Source organism: Panthera leo, chromosome B2 (assembly GCF_018350215.1).
Source record: "Panthera leo isolate Ple1 chromosome B2, P.leo_Ple1_pat1.1, whole genome shotgun sequence".
In the NCBI taxonomy this organism is placed as follows: domain Eukaryota; kingdom Metazoa; phylum Chordata; class Mammalia; order Carnivora; family Felidae; genus Panthera; species Panthera leo.
The window spans coordinates 99,994,273-100,012,210 of NC_056683.1; the positions used below are offsets into that span (position 1 = coordinate 99,994,273).

Consider the following 17,938-nt stretch of genomic DNA (forward strand, 5'->3'; position numbering starts at 1 on the left):
ACGGATTTCGGGCTTGCCCGGACATGGTCAAGGAGAGAGCATTGTTTCCAGTCGGTCTGCCCAAAGCACTACAGCTGAGACTCTGCAGCCAAGTGGACTGTACTCACTTCCTGTTGTTAGGACTAGATTGTCCTTTCTAAATCATTTTGCTGGCTTCCTCCTGATTTCTGAATTAGGGTCAAGCTTCCAACTCTCACTATCGATTTTCCTGTGTGTGTGTGTGTGTGTGTGTGTGTGTGTGTGTGTGTGTGTTTTCTTTCCCTTTGCTCTTTGTTGTCTTTCTCCCTCCTCTTCTTTTAAACTTTCCTATTCTTCTCCTCTAAGCTACATATTAACTCAGTAGAGCCTCCCTTCCTTCTTTTCTTTTAGGTTCTTTAGAGAAGGAAAAAAAAAACCAACCCTCATTTTCACTGGCAGAGCCGCTGCACTACTTCTGACTCTGTATCCTCTCACGGGGTCTCTCAGCAGATGACCTGACCTCCCCCGGCCTCAGTTTCTTCATTTGTCAACAAAATTGTCAACATTTGTCAACTGTGCTCTTAGCTGTTTGAAAAAAAGACAAAAAACGGTCTTCTATGACAGAAGAGGGTTTTGCTTTACGGCTTCCCATTTGTGCAGCCTCCTAATACGGATCTCGGAGGGGCCGTCTCTGCACCATCAGGGATTTTCCCTGTTACCGGATCAAGGCTGCATCTGGATTTGACCATGGGTTGCAGGAACCTGGATTTTTGTGCCATGGAAAAATTAAGCACTTTAACAATGGGCATGATGTTAGGTTATCAGACATCAAGATTACTTTTGCAAACTGAGCTTTTCATTCAAAGGACATTATGCTCTATTGTGCATAAGGCTTTCGTCAGAGGCTCCCCCTTGCTTCTCTGCATAAACCCTGTAAAAATCTCCTTCTGTTTACTCGTCTGTGTCTGTTGAGCAGTGCTGTGCTAATGCCAGGGGAAGGAGAGCTATGCTAATGGTGCTTGCTCAGCACGAGCCTGTGCTACCAGACCGTCACGTGCTCTAGTTGTCTTACTGGGCGACAATCAGGATGTGTCACGTCAGGTCTGGTGAAGGATCAAAGTACAAATTTAGGGCAGACAGATGCTGATCAAAGAGCATAATGAAAATAAAGGAGTGACATTGAGAAGGCACAATAATGAGTGGTTTTGTTTCTCTTGCCCCATTTTTACCAGATACCCTCAGGGCAGCTGCTTTTATTATTTATTTATTTAGTTAATTTTTAAAAAATGTTTATTTTTGAGACAGAGACAGAGAGAGAGAGAGAGAGAGACAGACAGACAGACAGCAAGCACAAGCGGGGGAGGGGCAGAGAGAGACAGGGGGAAAGAGGATCTGAAGTGAGCTCCACGCTGACAGCAGAGAGCCCAACGTGGGACTTACATTCAAAGAACCTGAGATCATGACCTGAGCTGAAGTCAGGCACTTAACTGACTGAGTCCCCCAGGCGCCCAGGGCAGCTGTTTTTATTAAGTCTGCTATATTAGTAAATACAGAAGTGACAGCTACTCAGGTGCCATGATACACAATTTTAAAGTTGACCACGCAGTGCTGAGAAGAACTCTTTTGTCCCAGAAAAGAAGTGAGGAAGGGGGTGAGGGTGTGCATTGGGAAGGCCATGGAAACACAGCTGAAATGAAGGGCAGCAGAATGCAGGGCTCAGGAATGGAAAGTTCCTCTCCGGCTGCCCTCTCCACCTGCATTTTCCTCCCCTCTTTTCTTCCCTCGCCAGCCACACTGGCTGAGAGAAATCTTGTAAGGATAGGTGGCAACATGACTCCTGGGCATCCAGGCAGGATTCCCTCTCTGGGGGAACGTCATGAGCTGAAAGGAGAAGCCCTGGGGACTGTGGATGGGCGTGGAGAGGGCAGAGGGCAAAGCACCCCTGGCTGACAGTTTTCATTCTGCTTCCCATTTTCCTGCTGGAAAGTCTAATCACTTCCTACCCCAAGAAAAATCTGCTCTGTCGGCATGCTGAGCACAGCAGGAATAGTAAGAGTGCAGGTGATGAAAATGGGCTGCTGAACACAGAGGAATGCATATCTACGATTCAGGGCATCTGAGTGGGGCAGAGGGAGGAGAAGGGCAGGATTTCTAATTCTCTAAGGAAGGTGGCTTCTAGTTTCACTAATTTCCTTTGCCTCTTCGAGCCATTGTCAGGTGACTGGATATATTCATGAAGGCCAGGCAGCTGTCACTTATTTAAAAGATTTGAAAGTGCTTCAAATGCACGGACAAATGTGATGTGCTTAAGAAAATGACCCTGCTTTGCTAGATCCTGCCAAAGGCACAAAGCAGGTGTTCAGTTGAGAGCCAGGGCACAGGATGGCCAGAACATTCTGCCTAGAACAGGGTGGAACATGGTGTTTCAACTGACCACAGTGTCCATTTCCCAGAACAACTCTGAGGACAGAGATTATCTCGTGGCTGGGACAATACATGCTATATTTACGTGTGGAGATGATGGAATAGAGTTGAAGGCTTTAAAGGTTCTCAGCCAAACTAAAAAATCTTGTTTCAAAAACCTCATAGGCATAATCTGTGTTTTGGTTTTTTTTTGCTATCCCAACTATCCGTCCATCAATCCATCCATTGAAACATCCAGCCATCTATCCATCGATCAATCAATCCATTCATCCATCGCTCCACATGCTTGCACTTATTGAGAGTCTACTATGGGGAGACACTGCTGAGCACTGGCAACATATAAAGGAGCTCCTGTCCCTTGGCAGCTCAGAGCTGCTGTGAAATACAGACACACGGTCAGGGACTTTGACAGAGATGTACCAGGTATCACGGAAGTGAGCACAAGGGGCGAGCCGCTTGGTATGGACACGAAGAAAGCTACACGGAGGAGGTGATGGCTGGGCTGGGCTTTGAAGGATTCTGAGGCAGGCAGTGAAGCCGAGAGAGCGACTCACAGGTCAGAGGGAAGGGCTGGGGGTGGCGAGAGAGAACTCACGTCAGATCACGTCACTCCTGCTCAAGCCCTTCAGTGACTCCCCATCTCACTAACGGTGAAAGTTAAAGTCCTACTAAGCACCTAGGAAGGCCCCATCTGATCTACCTGGGGGCCTCTCAGAACTCCTGTTCCCTCAGCTCCAGCCGCACTGGCCTCCTGTTTTCAGGGCCTCGCTGTCTCTGGGATCCTCTGAAGAAAGACTCCCTGCCACACAGCTACCTGGCTAGCCTTGCTTCTTTCCAGGCCTTTCCTCAGATGCCACCCTCCACCCCCTTCTCCGCTTTATTTTTCTCCATGCTTATTACCACCCAGCCAATACCGAACATAGTCAGCTTATTATCTTGGTTCATTGTCTGTCTCTTCCAAGAAGAATAAACACTCGTGAGGGCACGAGTTTCTGTCTGTAGGCTGAGTGCTGTACTCCTGGTGTGTGAACAGTTCCTGGCATACAGTAGGTGCTCAATAAATATTAAGCATGTGGAGCATGTGGAATGACTCCGGGAGATTTTTTTTCCCCCTCAAGGAAAGGGTTATTAAGGACTATGCAAAGCTAAGTCTTCTGGAGTTTCTCTGGAAGGTGAAGGGAAGCCACAGACATTTTTAACTGGGAGAGTAAGATAACCGGGTCTCTGTTTTCTAGGATAACAACCTGGTGGTGACAGTGACAGAATGGGTGGAGGGGAGGAGAAACTGAAGCGGAAGTCCCACGAAGAGGTCACTGCAGAGTGGATGACAGCCTGACACAGGGCAGTGGAGGCAGAGAGGAAAAGGAGGAGGTGAGGGAGGTTTTGAAGGTGACATGACGGCTTGAAGTGCGGAACTCTGATTTTATGCATCAACCCCAGAAAACTCCTTTTACGTGCGTGTTTTCATTTCTCACATAAACAACCCCATCGGTACAAAATCCATTCTAATCTTGACGCAAAGAATGGTTCTGCACCTTGGCTCACAGAAAAGCAAGTTATACTGCTGGGCCTAGAATGTGTTCAGGTCAGGCTGCTCCCAGGGAACCTGTAAAACTGAGTGGTTCTTTGCAACCGTGTTCATCTCTGTGGCAAATCTCAGAAGCAACCTTTGTCTGGGAGGGTGGTGTGTGCGACTCCTGTCCGCTACCTCCCTGTTAATCTCAGCGTCACACTTCCGTATTTTTTTCTTTGGCTCCAAGGCTGTCATTCAGTTTGAGATTGTCCTTTTAATCCATTCCTTTTTCAGAACCAGCTAACCGACCAGGCAGCCCATGTTTCATTGTCTCCTCAACCCTTCTGCTCTTCATGGGGTCACCCCTCACATACTCCATTCTAAGCTTCTTCTCTGATTCTCCCTTCTGGAACTTCTCTCGTGCTGGGCAAATATGCCTGGCAAGCTTTATGAGCCCACGGAGAAGTCATCTCCCCTCCCTTGACCTCATCCTCGTCGTGCAGCCAAAGTACCTTTTCTCTGTGTGAAGGTGACAGAAGGTCATTCTCAGGTGTGAAAGAATTCAGGAAAATACCGCCACCTACCGTTCTTGCAAAAGGAATTGCTTAAAAATATACCGTAGCCAACTGCAAAATTTCTACATTGCGATGTCGGCACGAGGGACAGGCACTGGGACTCTATCCTCGGGTACCACCGACAGACACGAGGTTTCGGTGCGGCAGAGAAGCCATGCCTTGGCACACATTGACTCAGCCACGCCAACACCGAGGATGTGGACAGGAAGGTCCTTCCTTGCACAGTGACATCTGGATGAAGCTTAATGATGCTGTGCCTTAGGAACTGTTATCCTTCATTAAGGTAATAATCCTGTAATTGGAATTCCTCTGTAAAAGCCTCTCCCTCAAGAAGAGTTTACTGTAAGATACAGAAGTCCAATTAAATAGGATTATAACTACGTTAAAAAACAACAACAAGAAAAACACCCAAGAAGCACCCATGGCTAGGAACGGGCCTGGGAACCATCTTCTGTGGCTGTTTGTGGGCGAGGGGCAGCTCAGGCCACTCGCCTGCTGACAAAGCTCCCCTGGCCACTGCTGCCGACCAGCCAGGCCCCAGAGCCTCCCCGTGGTAGCACATGAGGCCCTCGCCCGGGGCCTTTCCAGCCGCACTTCCAGGCTTCACGTCATGGCCCTCAAATTCCTTATTCCTGCAGCTCCTTGAACAAGCACCGTTGTCCCAGGCTTTGCTGCCTTCCCGCATGCTGGTCCTTGTCTGGAACCTTCTTCCCTCTTCCTTGACTTGAGGAGGAGGCCCTACTTGCTTCCTTCTCCATGAAGCTTCCCAGACAGAACCTGTCCTCTTACCCTCACAGACTCGGGGCAGCTCTCCAAGCCTTCCACACGTCAGCAGCTGCTCATAGTACAGAACTATGCATAATAAAGTACACAGTTCTTGTTTCAAACTCCTTTGCCACCCTCACAGGATTCTGAGGGAAAGGTCCCTCTGTAGATACCTGAATCAGGTGCCCCTGACCCCACTATCAGAATTAAGACTCAAGGCCCACAGGGAGTAAATCCAAGTAATCCACTCCTTGAGGATCATTTCCTCTAATAATAGATAAGTAGCAGGAAAGACTGATGTCTTCCTGGATTTGATGCATCTTTTATCTATCTGACTGTAAATTCCATGAGTGCTGGGACTACATTTGTTTATTTGCTCATTGTTCTATCCCAGGCAACCAGAACAGTGCCTCACTCCAGGAAGGCTTTAATCAGTTTCCTGAGAGTGTGAAATGTCTTATTTGTACTCATTTCCTAGGTAGAGTAAGATGCCCGGTGCAGTTCACACTCACCGACGCTCTGCTGAATGAATGAACCCTAGTCTGAGTTCTAAAATAAGGCCTTTTTCTTTATGCTAGAACCAAACTTGGTAAAAGACTCTCCCTAGAAGCACACACCTGCCTGCCTTCCCTGAGGCCCCAGCCCCTGCGCCTTTGTCTGGGTTTCTGTGTGCAACCCTGAGAAACAAAAAGCGGCTTTGTATCACTGAAAGGAAAGCCTTTACGAAATGCAAAACAACATTAACCTTTTCCCCTTCACTGCATTCAACACACTGCCCAACCGTAAACCTGGGGGATTCAGCGAGAAATTGGTTCAAAATTCAGGCCAAAAAAAAAAAAAAAAAGGGAAAAAAAAAAAGATGCCTTTTATCTTCAAAATCCCAAGACCTGCACATTTTCCCCCTTGAGAAGCAACTCAAAAACGCCCCTGCTGTGCTCCAGGCCCCTCTCGGGCAGCCCTTTCTTGCATACTGCTTGGCTCTCTTGGAGAGCCTGTCCACTGGTGCATGCTGGGAGGAGCCGCCCCCGCAGCAGGAGAACGGACTTCCACCTGCATCTCGAAAGGCCCAGGGCTGGCGCTTCAGAGACACGGAAATTTGTCCATTTTGTCTCTGTGCCAGCCTGGCTCTCCTAGGAGTCTCAAGGCCACGCCAACCTGAAAAGAGATCCTCTTTGCTTCTCTGCATTCTCTGAAAATGACCAGAAATAATCATAAAAACGAACAAAGGGATTACAAATTAATCTGCCCTCGCTGTCTCCTCTGACTGCAAAGATAGAATTACAAACCCAGGATTTGCAAAAGACCTCAATTCCTCATTAATCTCCACTATCGTTTCTATCTTGGCTATTTTTTTTTTAAGCTCCTTTCTTAGGCAGGGAATGAGGGGGAGCTATGTTCTTTCTTCACTCAACAGTAACTGAAAAATATGTCCTTAACATTTCAGAAAGCAGATTGTCCATGTGCTGTAATATAACCACTAAAGCGTGGAGGTGAAATGGCACGAGTGTCCTTTATGTCACCATCTGTCGAAATTAATGAATTTAAGTGTGGAAAACCTAAATCTGTGGTTTCTTTGAAAAGCATGAATCTGACAATCCTGAAAAATTCCAGGGCCTAAGAATCTCTAATTTCTTTATGTTGCACTTGTTCTTCTAGGGCATATTTTGACTGTTCAGCACAGGGCAGTGAGTGGCCTCTAAACTGTGTTTCGCATGTGCCTCTGCTCTCTATGGCCATCTGGAGCTGGGGCCTGCAGAGAGAACAGGTCCCGGCATTTTCCCGCCAGGTTCACTCCATGGGTCAATGCTACAGTGTAATCAAAAAGCACATCTCTTTCCTGGAAGTGTCTGCAAACTCGATTTGGGTTGAGTTTCTGCCAGCCACATTTCTGCTCCTGGAGCCACGGATGCACACTCCTACTGAGAGAGGAGAGATTCCATGCACTGGGGTGGACTGCAACCTCATATGAGCTGCTGTTCACATGACTCCTGGCATACAGTGCATGGTAGCTGCTTGCCTGCATGATGTCCATGGTGGCTCCCAGTTCTGCTTTCCCATGGCTAAATACCTGTTCGTGTTCTTTAAACTCGTGCACAGCAGAAAGCTGAGGATGGGGCTTAGAAGGCAAACTGAGAAGTGTCCCCAGATGGTGCTGAGACAGCATCCAATCGGGGGCCCATTGCTGCCAGGTCCCGCCCTTACCTGGGTATGGCACTCTTCCTTTGGTGACCAGCTCTGTGAGTAAGATTCCGAAAGACCATACGTCAGACTTGATCGTGAACCTCCCGTACAGGGCTGCTTCGGGGGCCGTCCACTTAATGGGGAACTTTGCACCTGCAGAAAGAACATGTGATTGATTACTTGGCAGGCAGAGAGCATATGGCACCGGGTATGGGGCTGGGGAGGAAGAGTGCTAGGAACCACTTTCACAGGAGCAAGTTCATAGAGGAGGAGGAGAAAGTGGTCAATAAGGAAATGGAGTACAACTGACTACAATTGAGCAGCTGTGGGGTCTAGTGCTGGCTCTGTGACCTTAAGCAAGCTAGTTTAATGTTAACTTGCCCACCAAAGGGTTGGGAGTTCAAAGCTCCTTAAAGCTCTGGTTTCTAGAAACTGGAATCTATGATCACACTGAATGTCACAGGTTTGGTCTGGATAAGGGGCTGACCTGCGATTTAGGGAACTCATTTCATACGTCTGTTCTTTTGCTTTGAAATTATGTCATATTTTAATAAATATATATAGTATTAAATCATAATGCTACTCTCATGAATTCTTTGATATAGAAGGACCAGAGTGTGTTCTTACGAGGTACATAAAAACCAAATCAAACCACCGTGATTGTCTCAAGGTGAAGACAATTTACTGTAGCCCATGTATTTTGTTGAAATGGGCTCTATGGCCTCCTATATCCAGAGCAGAGAAATGATTTTGCCTTTGGCTACTTCCCTCCACCTTGTCTCCCTGAGAGTGGCCATCTTTGCTTCTGGGATAGTTTTTTCTTTTGTACTATATGATCTCTTGTTTACCGCCCAACCTTTCTCCTACCAGCCCGAGAGGGTACTATTTAATAACGTTTGCTTTCAAAGAGCAGTCTTGCCTCAGTGACTATCTTAGGAGTCTGATTTCTCAAGACCAAGCAGCAAATTCATGCCAGTCAGGAGAATCTTTTCTTTGAAATTTCTCTGATCATTAAAAGAATCTTCTCTCCAATCTAAAAGGAAGGCTGTTCTTTATAAGGCCAGTTGTGTGTATGGGGAATTAAAATTGATTCGGCAGCCTGTGCGCTCACGTATTAGGCTCAGCAATTATAAAGCAGTTCTAGATATCTCATTGAACAAACTGAAAGAAAAACACAAGGAATTTTTGTTACTGATATAAACACAATTATATGTTAAAAGCATGTTAATTTTACATAGTAGCTCCTACAAAAACCATACAAAGGCTGACAGAATCACAAATTTTTGTGGTATCTTCTATGAAAAGTCACAATGTGCAAAAGTGGCAAATAATTAAAATCTTTAAATTAGTATGGTTTTAATAACCAGAGGTATGATAAATTACAGCAATTAGATTTTTGTTTTAAACACAGTACATGATAACATCTTTAGCAAATCTGCCCTGGCATTTTCTGGCAATATAATTTTCCTCTCCATCTCTTTTATGCCAGTGTGAAATGAAATTAAAAAAAAAATCCTACTATTTCATTATGTGGCATCTCACATTTACACTGGAGCAGAGAAGTTATTCTATGGTTTTCTTTTCCTTTTATGCACGGAGTTATTTTTAATTAGCTGTGTTTCTCAAGCATAATTATTTCTATCTTTCCTTAAGTGCTGCATGATTCCACACAAGGCCTGGTATTCTCTGAACAGTCATTTTGTTTTTAAAGTTTCTTTCAAAGCGTTCTTCTGTGTGAGAACCTACCCTCGAGCATTCTGTTCACGCAGCTTTGGACTCTGAGCCGCTGGGATTAATGTGATAGATTTTCTTCAGTGTCGAGAACAGACTTTGCCCTGGACCAAACCTCAGCTGGAGTTCTCTTATTTCAGAGAATTAAAGGTATATTAAATTCATTCCTATTTAAACTATCTCTTGAGCCAAATGGCTTGGAAATCTATGTCCATCTCTAAAAGCAAAAAGAACTTTTTTTTCTCCCTTGTGCAGATACGACTCCTGTAAACAAAATGACAAACAAAAGGAGCCTTTCTTCCCTTCTTGGAATCATTCAACATTCGTGAAGGTGTGTATGATGCTAACAGTAAACCGCTCAAAATTTGGATAAAGTCACTTTGGATTTTCTGAGAGAAGATTTCATAATGTGAGCTTGAAAAAAAAACCAAACCCAAATGTCAATATATCAGCCATTTGTGCTAGTCGGCTTTGTTGTTTTCTCATTACATCATCTACAGCAAGAATTGTAATATGTAAACCTTCAACAAGTAGGTTCAGACAAAGGCTGTAATCGATCTCTGATAGGAAACCATTTGTGGATATGTGCTTTGAGACTTAGTAGCAGGGGCTTACGTAAATAAACTTATTTTGCATTAGTTTTCTTTCTGAGATAAGCAATATGTTTAGTTACACCTAATACATTTTGGAAGAAAAAGAAAGAATATCTTTGTCCAATTTCTCCTACTTCTTTTCAATCTTAAAATAGCAGCCACTGTTGACAAAACGAGCTTCTCTAAAGACAACTCGTATTTTCCTTTTCAAGGCAGACAAAAGGTTAATAAATTAAAGCAGCGATGATCTGTTAGTCATTAACTATGGTTTCAACAAAAGAACTGATTGATGTTCGCTCTTTTACTCAACTCATTACCTCTATTTCCGCTCACCTTGGTTTCCCACCTCCTGAGGGTACAGATGTAGTCCCCAATTGGGGAGAGTTCAACCCCCGGTTTGTGGCAGTGGTGGGTTGGGGAGGGTATCTCTAAGGAGATGCAGCCCCAAATGGGAAAGAGTTCAACCTGGGGTTTGTGGTGGGTGGGGGCGTGGGAGTGTCTCTATCCAGGCAGGCTGCATGTTGCAGACCCCGGCCTATGAGAACAGCATTGCTGGGGCTGTCTGGAATACCACCTACACAATCCCACGGGCAGCCTTGCTGGGGGCTGCGGTAGGCTCTCTCCTCAGGTGAAGTCAAGAAAGCTCAGAAACCTGGAAGGAATTCCCAATCTCCTGGGTATAAACACTGCCTTTCCCTTGAAAATAAAGTTCTGACAGGCAGAAAGTCAAGATCAAAGACGTCTTCTAAGCAGTATAGATTTGTAGAAAAAAGGAGACAGTGTCCAGAGGCCTATACAATGATGAACTTGGCTCTGTTATGTAACCAGCTGATTCGCTCTTCTTGAAATTCTCCTGTTTGGGAGCAGGATTCAGATGCCAATGCAATTTCCTTTCCTTTGCGTTTTATTCGAATAGCAAACTATGGCAGGTAGGATAATCTGTGTCACTGGTATCATGTAACACTCTGTGAACTTGTTCAATGTTTAGATGCACTAAAAAATATAGGAATTATCATTCATCATTGCTCTAGTTTCTACTTCTTACTGAATTTACTCTAACAGTTTAGGATTCTTTTAAGCCAACACACAAAACGGTGCATGTAATATATATGAGTGTAATGCATGGACTTGAAACGCCTTTTCCACTGTTTCCTAGGTAGTGTCTGCAGATTTTGTACCTCTTAGGATAAAGCCCTTGCTGAAAGTCTGACCTGGTGTGCCACTGGGGCCCATGTCCTGGAACCACCTTCTGGGTAGGGTGTCTTTGCACTTGCGCCATTTACCTTCCTGCAATCGTGGTGAGGACCGGTGAGCCTCATGCTGAGCCATCAGGCACCTACATCTCAATCCTGTTTCTCTAAATTCTGTTGAGATGTGAACCGACTGGTCATGAGCTCGGTGTGACAACAGGGGATTGGACTCCCTCTCTTGGCTTCCACCTCTCTCGTGACCCCAATGTCACCTGCGTTTGTATCACCTGCTGGGCCCTCCCTCTTGAATTCCTGACCCGTATATCGGATTCTCTCCCCAGCCTCTCCACTGGGAGGCCTCAAAGGGCTTTTCAATGCAACATCCCAAATTTACCTTTCCCCACGGTTTGCCTTGTCAACCGCCTAGCTGATGAGACCAGAATGCCGCAAGGCCCCCTCATTCAGATGCTGCGTATATCTGCCCATCGCCATACATCTTTCCTGAGTCCCCTTCCACCTCTGCTGCTTCACCACTTTCCATGTTGAGTCCCTTTCACTCCGGAGAGTGTGTCTGTGTGCCTTCACTACCCCCACTCTGGTCTGTGCCTGCTCGCTCACGGTCACCTGTCTGGACTCCTGCAATGGCCTTCCCATTGGGCCCACATTTACAGTCTGGTCCCTCCTCCCTATCTGTCCAGCCTCTTCTTGTTATCCCGGGCCTCCTGCTCCTCCCTATCTCCAACCTCTCCATTGCCCCTCTCTGATGGTTCCTGCCTGGTGCAGGGCCATGGGGCAGGCTGTTCCCTTTGCTGACGTCCCTCCCCCGTGGCGAACTCTTGCTCCTTTGCTCTTAGCCTAAGTGTTATTTGCACAGGGAACCTCCACCTGAACACTAAGACTGGGGTAGGTTCCCTGGTACTGTGCTGCCAGAGCATCTTGTTCTTTGTGGCTGCTACTTTTCAAGGGCAAATGAATACATTTGAAGTACGCCTCTCCCAATAGATAGAGACTGTCCTTGAGGGCAGGAGCAGGTCTTTCTGGATGGCCACCTTATCTCTAGTACTGAGCCCAGTGCCCGGTGCCCAGAAGAAACTAAAGAGGTGGTGAATGAGTAATTGGACAGATGCTTAGCCCTCCCAGCCTTCCTTTCCAGCCTGAACTGCCACAGCTCCTTACTTATTATTAGCTCCCTGCTCTCTGGAGGGTCCTCTCCTTGTCCTCAGTGACCAGTGTCACTGTCTGTCTCCATCTGGATGCCCTTATAAGGGTCTAACAACTGCCGACTACTGTAGAAAAGCATCTGTCACAAACTAATGACACTTAGAAACACCCGGAAAAACCTGTGTTTTTAGTGCCAAATGAAGCGTGGAGTGAATCTGTCTCAGACGGAGGGAACCCCAGACTTTGCTCTGTGAGGAGCAGGGGGTCTAGATCCCTGGAGTTGCAACTCGGGGTGGGGATTATATCAGCAAAAAGACAAGGTGGCCAGGGGCCTTGGGAGCGTTCACAGCAAAACGCAGTGGAACATCTTTTTCCGAAAAGACTGAACAGGAAAGCGGGTAACCGGACGCCAATCGCTCACACTCACAGGTCCTGGTCTTCCTTATGAAAAATCAGGTTAATAGTCTTCCGGGCTTTAGGTATGAGGAAGGAGAGGGTTGTGGATTTATTCGGTTATCAAAGTTGGACCACAAAATAACATCGAAACCCCACTAGTGCTGGCTGGTTTTGTCTTCTCTTGTTTCCTACCATGAGCACTTCTGAGTTCTTCCCCTGTGGCCGGCACTGTACCTAGTGCCAGGGAGCCACCAGTGAGCTCAACCCCTGGCTCTCATGGAGCATGCGGCTTAGTCCGGGAAGGAGACAAAATAAACGAGTGGCCGTGATATATGTCAGACGGTGACAAATGCTGTAAAGAATGATAGAATGGGCTACAAGGACAGATTTTACGGGGCTCTGCAAGGCCCACTAAGGACGTTGGGTCCCATCCTAAGTGTGATGAGAAGCCACTGGGGCTTGTGAGCAGAACATGACGACATCCCACCTCACTGTTTCTCCTTGTCTTTCAAATGTAGCAGACAATAGAGCATTACCTCGAGAAAGATTTACGATGAGAAAGAATGTGAAGAGCATTTCGACTTTTCAAAACTCTCGAGAAGCATCATGACATTTCGAGGCCCATGGGCATCTATCAGCAATCAGTATCGGATTAAGTTATATTTCTGTTGTCACCTCTGACATCATATTTAACTAGTGGCTCTGGTCACATTTGTGCTATTTTTAGCACACTTTTCAGGTTTGAATAATACCAATAATCTCAGCAACAAAGGAGTAAAATAGCATACTGCAAAACTGCAAAGCTCAAACATTTTTATGGGAAATGAATTACTTATCTTTTCTGAGTTTATTCTTCCCCGATGTCCCTCCTTCCTTCCCAAGCCTTTCTTGTGTCTCTGCTTTAGGCTCTTCTTCATACTTCATTTTCTTTTTTTATTTTTTAAGTTTATTTATTTTGAGAGTGCAAATTGGGGAGGGGCAGAGAGAGAGGGAGACACAGAATTCGAAGCAGGCTCTGCACTGTCAGCGAGGAGCCCCATGCAGGGTTCAGACTCATGAACCGTGAGATCAAGAGTCAGACACGTAACCGACCGAGCCACCCAGGTGCCCCCATCCTCGTTTTCTAATGGCCTCGGTGTTGTGGACTCCTCCCACCCTGTTTACTCCCTTGGGGAACAAACACAGGTTCTCATGACTTCTGCTGCCCATCATCTCTGTATGAACAGGGCTGGAAATACTACATAGACTGTTTCTCCTCGGAAGTCCCAGTTTTTGATTCGCAAATGTCTAAGGGACAAAGCCTCTAGGGTGTCTCACCTTTATCTCAAATGTGGCAACTAACTATGAATCTAAATTCATCATTTTACCAACTCATCTTACTATGCATAAGATATTTTATTATAAAGGATATTCTTGTATTAGGTAAAAAATTTTACTAAAAGACTGACCTGACTTAAAAGGTTTATTCTCACTATAATATTTTAGGATGCAAATGGAGTATCTTTTTTTTCCCTCCTACTATCCCTTTTCTGGGGGTCACATCATCATCCTGCCAGGCTGCAAAGCAGAAAAAACCTGAAAGCCAGCTGGGACTTCTCCCTTTCCTTAAGCCTCTGAGCTAATCCATCACCAAGGTTTCTTTTTTTTCTTTCTTTCTTTCTTTTTTTTTTTTTAAGTAATCTCTATGCATAACATGGGGCTCGAGCTCATGAGTCACATGCTCTACCAACTGAGCCCGCCAGGCACCCCATATCACCAAGGCTTCCTGTTTTCTTCTTTGACATGTCTCTCAAATTTTCTCTTTCTTATTTAAGCTCTTTGCTGAAACCTGTCTTGGGTCCTCATCCCTCTGATCAGTCCTCCTGTCATGGTGCCCTGCCTTTGGATCACTGTCCTTTCAACGAGTCACTTAAACCAATGAGTTCATAACCTTCTCCTCCCCAACCTCATTGTGCCCCCCCCCCCCCCCCAATTGCATGAAGGCAAACTCCTCCACCTGTTTTTCATACCCATGTTATCTGTTCCACTTTGGCTCTTGCTACCCCAAACCCATCTTCTAGTCTGGTTTGCTTTCTCGGAACCTATACCCTGCACTTGGCATAATCATACCTGTTTCTTGTTAGCTTTTTCTAAACATCTCCTCTCCTTCCACCTGCATAGCTGAAGCCTACTCATCTCAAGTCCCACCTTCTTCATAAAGTCACCTGTGATTACGCCAGCCTTCAGTGATCTCTCCCATGCACTTGGAGCCGATGCTATGAGTAACGGTTTAATGCTTGACAGTAATATCCACCATAATGGCTAAACATACTGAGGGCTTGCTAAGTGTCAGGCATCACGCTAAGTGCTTTACATGCAGGAGGTGCATACCAGTAACAGTCCTGTTTTCCAGATGAGAAAACTAAACAGAAAGGTAAAATGAGATGCCAAAGGACATGTGGAAATGGTGAACTGCGATTTGAAGCAGGGAGCCTGGCTCCAGAGCCCGAGTGCTTAAACACTATACACCGTGCGGCTGTGTCCACGTCTCCAGCATGTCTTTCTGCTAGTTCTGCATGGGTTATTTTTTTATCTCCTTAAATAGAATGTAAACCCTGGGAGGTCAGAGACCATGTTTTATACTTAGATTCCTCGACAGGACCTTGCCTAAGGCTAGTTAAAGAGCAACTGCTCAACAAATCTTTATCTGGCTAAAGGGTCAACCTAGCAATATATCTAACACTGTGACGGCCAAAGAAATTCTCTTCCTTTACACAGATTCAAATCAAACCCAAACAAGAGAAGAGTAAATACACGGCAGTGTAGCAAACTAATAGTTGTTTCCACCCTTAGTGTTATAGGAATAAAATCATCCTTACCATACTCTAGGACAGTCTGAGCGGATGCTCTTGGTGTGTAAGTGAAAACAGGAAGGCCAGCTAAACTCATTATGTCAGGATGGCGCATCCTAACCCCGGGCTCCATTCCAGTTAATGACGGTCCTATATCCCTAGTGGTCAGGCAGTCTATTTTCTTTGTCTCAGATAGAAATAGTTCTTACTTGATTTGGTTACTTACTATACTGTATGCATCTTCATGCATTAAGATGACGGCAGTGGCATTAGAAATGTTCAAATGAAGATGGCAGAGACTTCTGCTCCCAAGTCTACCTCCTGCACTAAGTGTATGTAAGCTGGCCAGGGATCAGGGAGAAAATGCTCTTCAGTGACAATGCAAAGGGGCCCACCCGTGGGCTGCGCTGGGATTGAGGGGTCATTTGTGGAAGGCCCAGGGTGGCCATTTACGAAAGCAGTTTCTGAGTCAGCATATCCGGGCTTGCACATTCAATTTACTGGGTGACCACTTAAAACCTCCACCAGTCTCAGTCTCCATGGCTGTAAATCGGGACAATGATAACCTCATGAGGTTGTGGTGAGAATTATAAACAATGTAAGGGGTTCAGCACAGCATCTGGTGCCTGAATAAATGCCAGCTATTATTTTATTTGGACAGTAATGCAAAGGCACTGAGTTGCATCAGGTTAGCCAAAGCTCTCCAAACTTTAAGAGAGGAAAAGAGGATGAAGAAAACGCAGTGTGCTCATCAGTCAATTACTGAGAACTTACTGAGCCTCCAGTTAGTCCCTAGTGCAGTGGGAGGGGCTCCTGAGACAACCAAGCATGGGTCACCTCCTGCCGTAGGCCTTTCTAGGCAGCCAGGGAGACAGAGCTCACAGGCAAATCCAACAGAGAGCTAAACAGACTGTGGTGCTGGCTTTGGGAGAAAGAGGGCTCAGGAGAGAGGGAAAGAATGCACAGAGAATGGGGTCTCTGGGTAGAGGTGGCCACGCTGAAATGCTGCAGTGTGCCCCATGTTGCTCCCTGGGAGAGGCTCAGCTCAGGGGCCAGGACAGGCCTGGGTGGGGCCCAGCTCACATTATTGGCTCTTGGTGGAGAGTTGGACTGTTAAGCCATGCCCGCCCACTCCCCCCCCCCCCCCCCCCCCCAATGATTCCATAGCCCGGTTTCAGAAAATTTCCCCTCTGGCTAAAAAACTGGGCCAAGGTAGAAAAGGCAAAGCCAGTGTGGAATAAAAGCAGCCAAATCCTTCCTGCAGAGAATACGTTGGTGCCCTAATAGTGTTTTCAAGGGGAAAAGGCATTAGCTTCAACCACAGACACCGTTTTTCTGAACCAAAGATCCATCCAGGGTCTTCTTTAATTATGAAGTCACAAGCTCTGCAAATTATGGCATTCAACATTAAATAATATTCAGTACTTCAACTTTAAAGTTACCCTGAGGGATAACGGAAAAGAAATCACAAATCATGCCAGTAACAGGAAGCTGATTACATTGGTGGGGAGGGGTTACAAGGCAGGACTAGGACAGGATATCCTGTAGGAGAGGTGAAATCAAAGCTGACCCGACCTGGAACTCAGTGGTTATTCAAACAAAACAAGGATTTCAAATCCAATAAAACTGGGCAAAGCCAAAACTCAAGATTTTTCATACTAGGCCAAAGGAATGACTTTCAAATTTCCCAAACGTGTCTGGAGTAATACAACTGTGTGTTTTCCAGTTATTCCTGCTGACACACGCTGTTGAAATTTCTACCATAGATTCATAAGGTCTTATCACCATGTTTTAAAAGTAAAAGTAAAGGAGAAGTAAAGGGTACAATGAATTCATATGATGTGCCCTCTGCAATGCATACAATGAGCAGGGAATTTGAGAAGGAAGGAGGTAAGGAGGAGGGAGGGGGGAGTGCTGTCCCATCAGGGGTGTGGGTGGAGGAAGAAGCAGGCCCAGGAAGACACGCATCAAGGGCCAGGGGCAGCGCCGGAACATACCACAGAGACAAGGCTTGGCTGGCTGGGCACAGATCCAAAGTCTGGTGTGGCTGCCTCCACGGAAGGGATATTCAGGCTGAGAGGGGTGAGGAGAGTCCCGAGGGAAGCCCCAAATGGAGGACCAGACAGAGAAGGGGTACAATCAGAACAACTAGACAGGGGGGAGCAAATCCAGCCTCCAGAGAGATTGGGTTTGAGGTTGCTGCCAGGGCAGGAGTCCTGGCATCTCGGAGTTGAGGAAGGAAGGGCGGGCGGCTAGATGGACTGGGAAGGACGGCAGACCCTTGTGCGGAGGAGAACAGGACACAGGCTGTGACAGTTCTTTTGCCATCTGGGGGGGGGGGGGAGCCAGCAGGGGAGGGGAGGGCACTCTGGCTGCTTGTCTCCCCACCACCCTCCTCCCAGTGGGGACCAGTGGCAACCCAGGATAATGCTCACTGGGGGCACAAGAGAATGAAATTCACTGGCCTCTCCTGAAATCACGGGCATTTGGTCCTCTTACTCTCAGGAAGGAAATCTAAGACCCATCCAGAAGACTCTGCTTAAAGTACAGACCGGGCTGGGCCGGCTTGTGGAAGTGGTTATCTTGGGTGGAACTGAGGAAAGAAGGAACCTTGCTAGCT

At 46.4% G+C, this 17,938-nt stretch overlaps 1 protein-coding gene across 14 annotated transcripts in view; it reads right to left on the reverse strand.

Moving 5' to 3' along the window:
* FYN (FYN proto-oncogene, Src family tyrosine kinase) overlaps positions 1 to 17,938 on the reverse strand; it is a 213,641-nt gene that overhangs the window by 4,524 nt on the left and 191,179 nt on the right. For all 14 annotated transcript variants that reach the window (XM_042939615.1, XM_042939619.1, XM_042939627.1 and 11 more), the window contains one exon: positions 7,438 to 7,569. In XM_042939615.1, the coding sequence (XP_042795549.1) occupies positions 7,438 to 7,569 (132 nt within the window). The remainder of the gene's footprint in view (positions 1 to 7,437; positions 7,570 to 17,938) is intronic.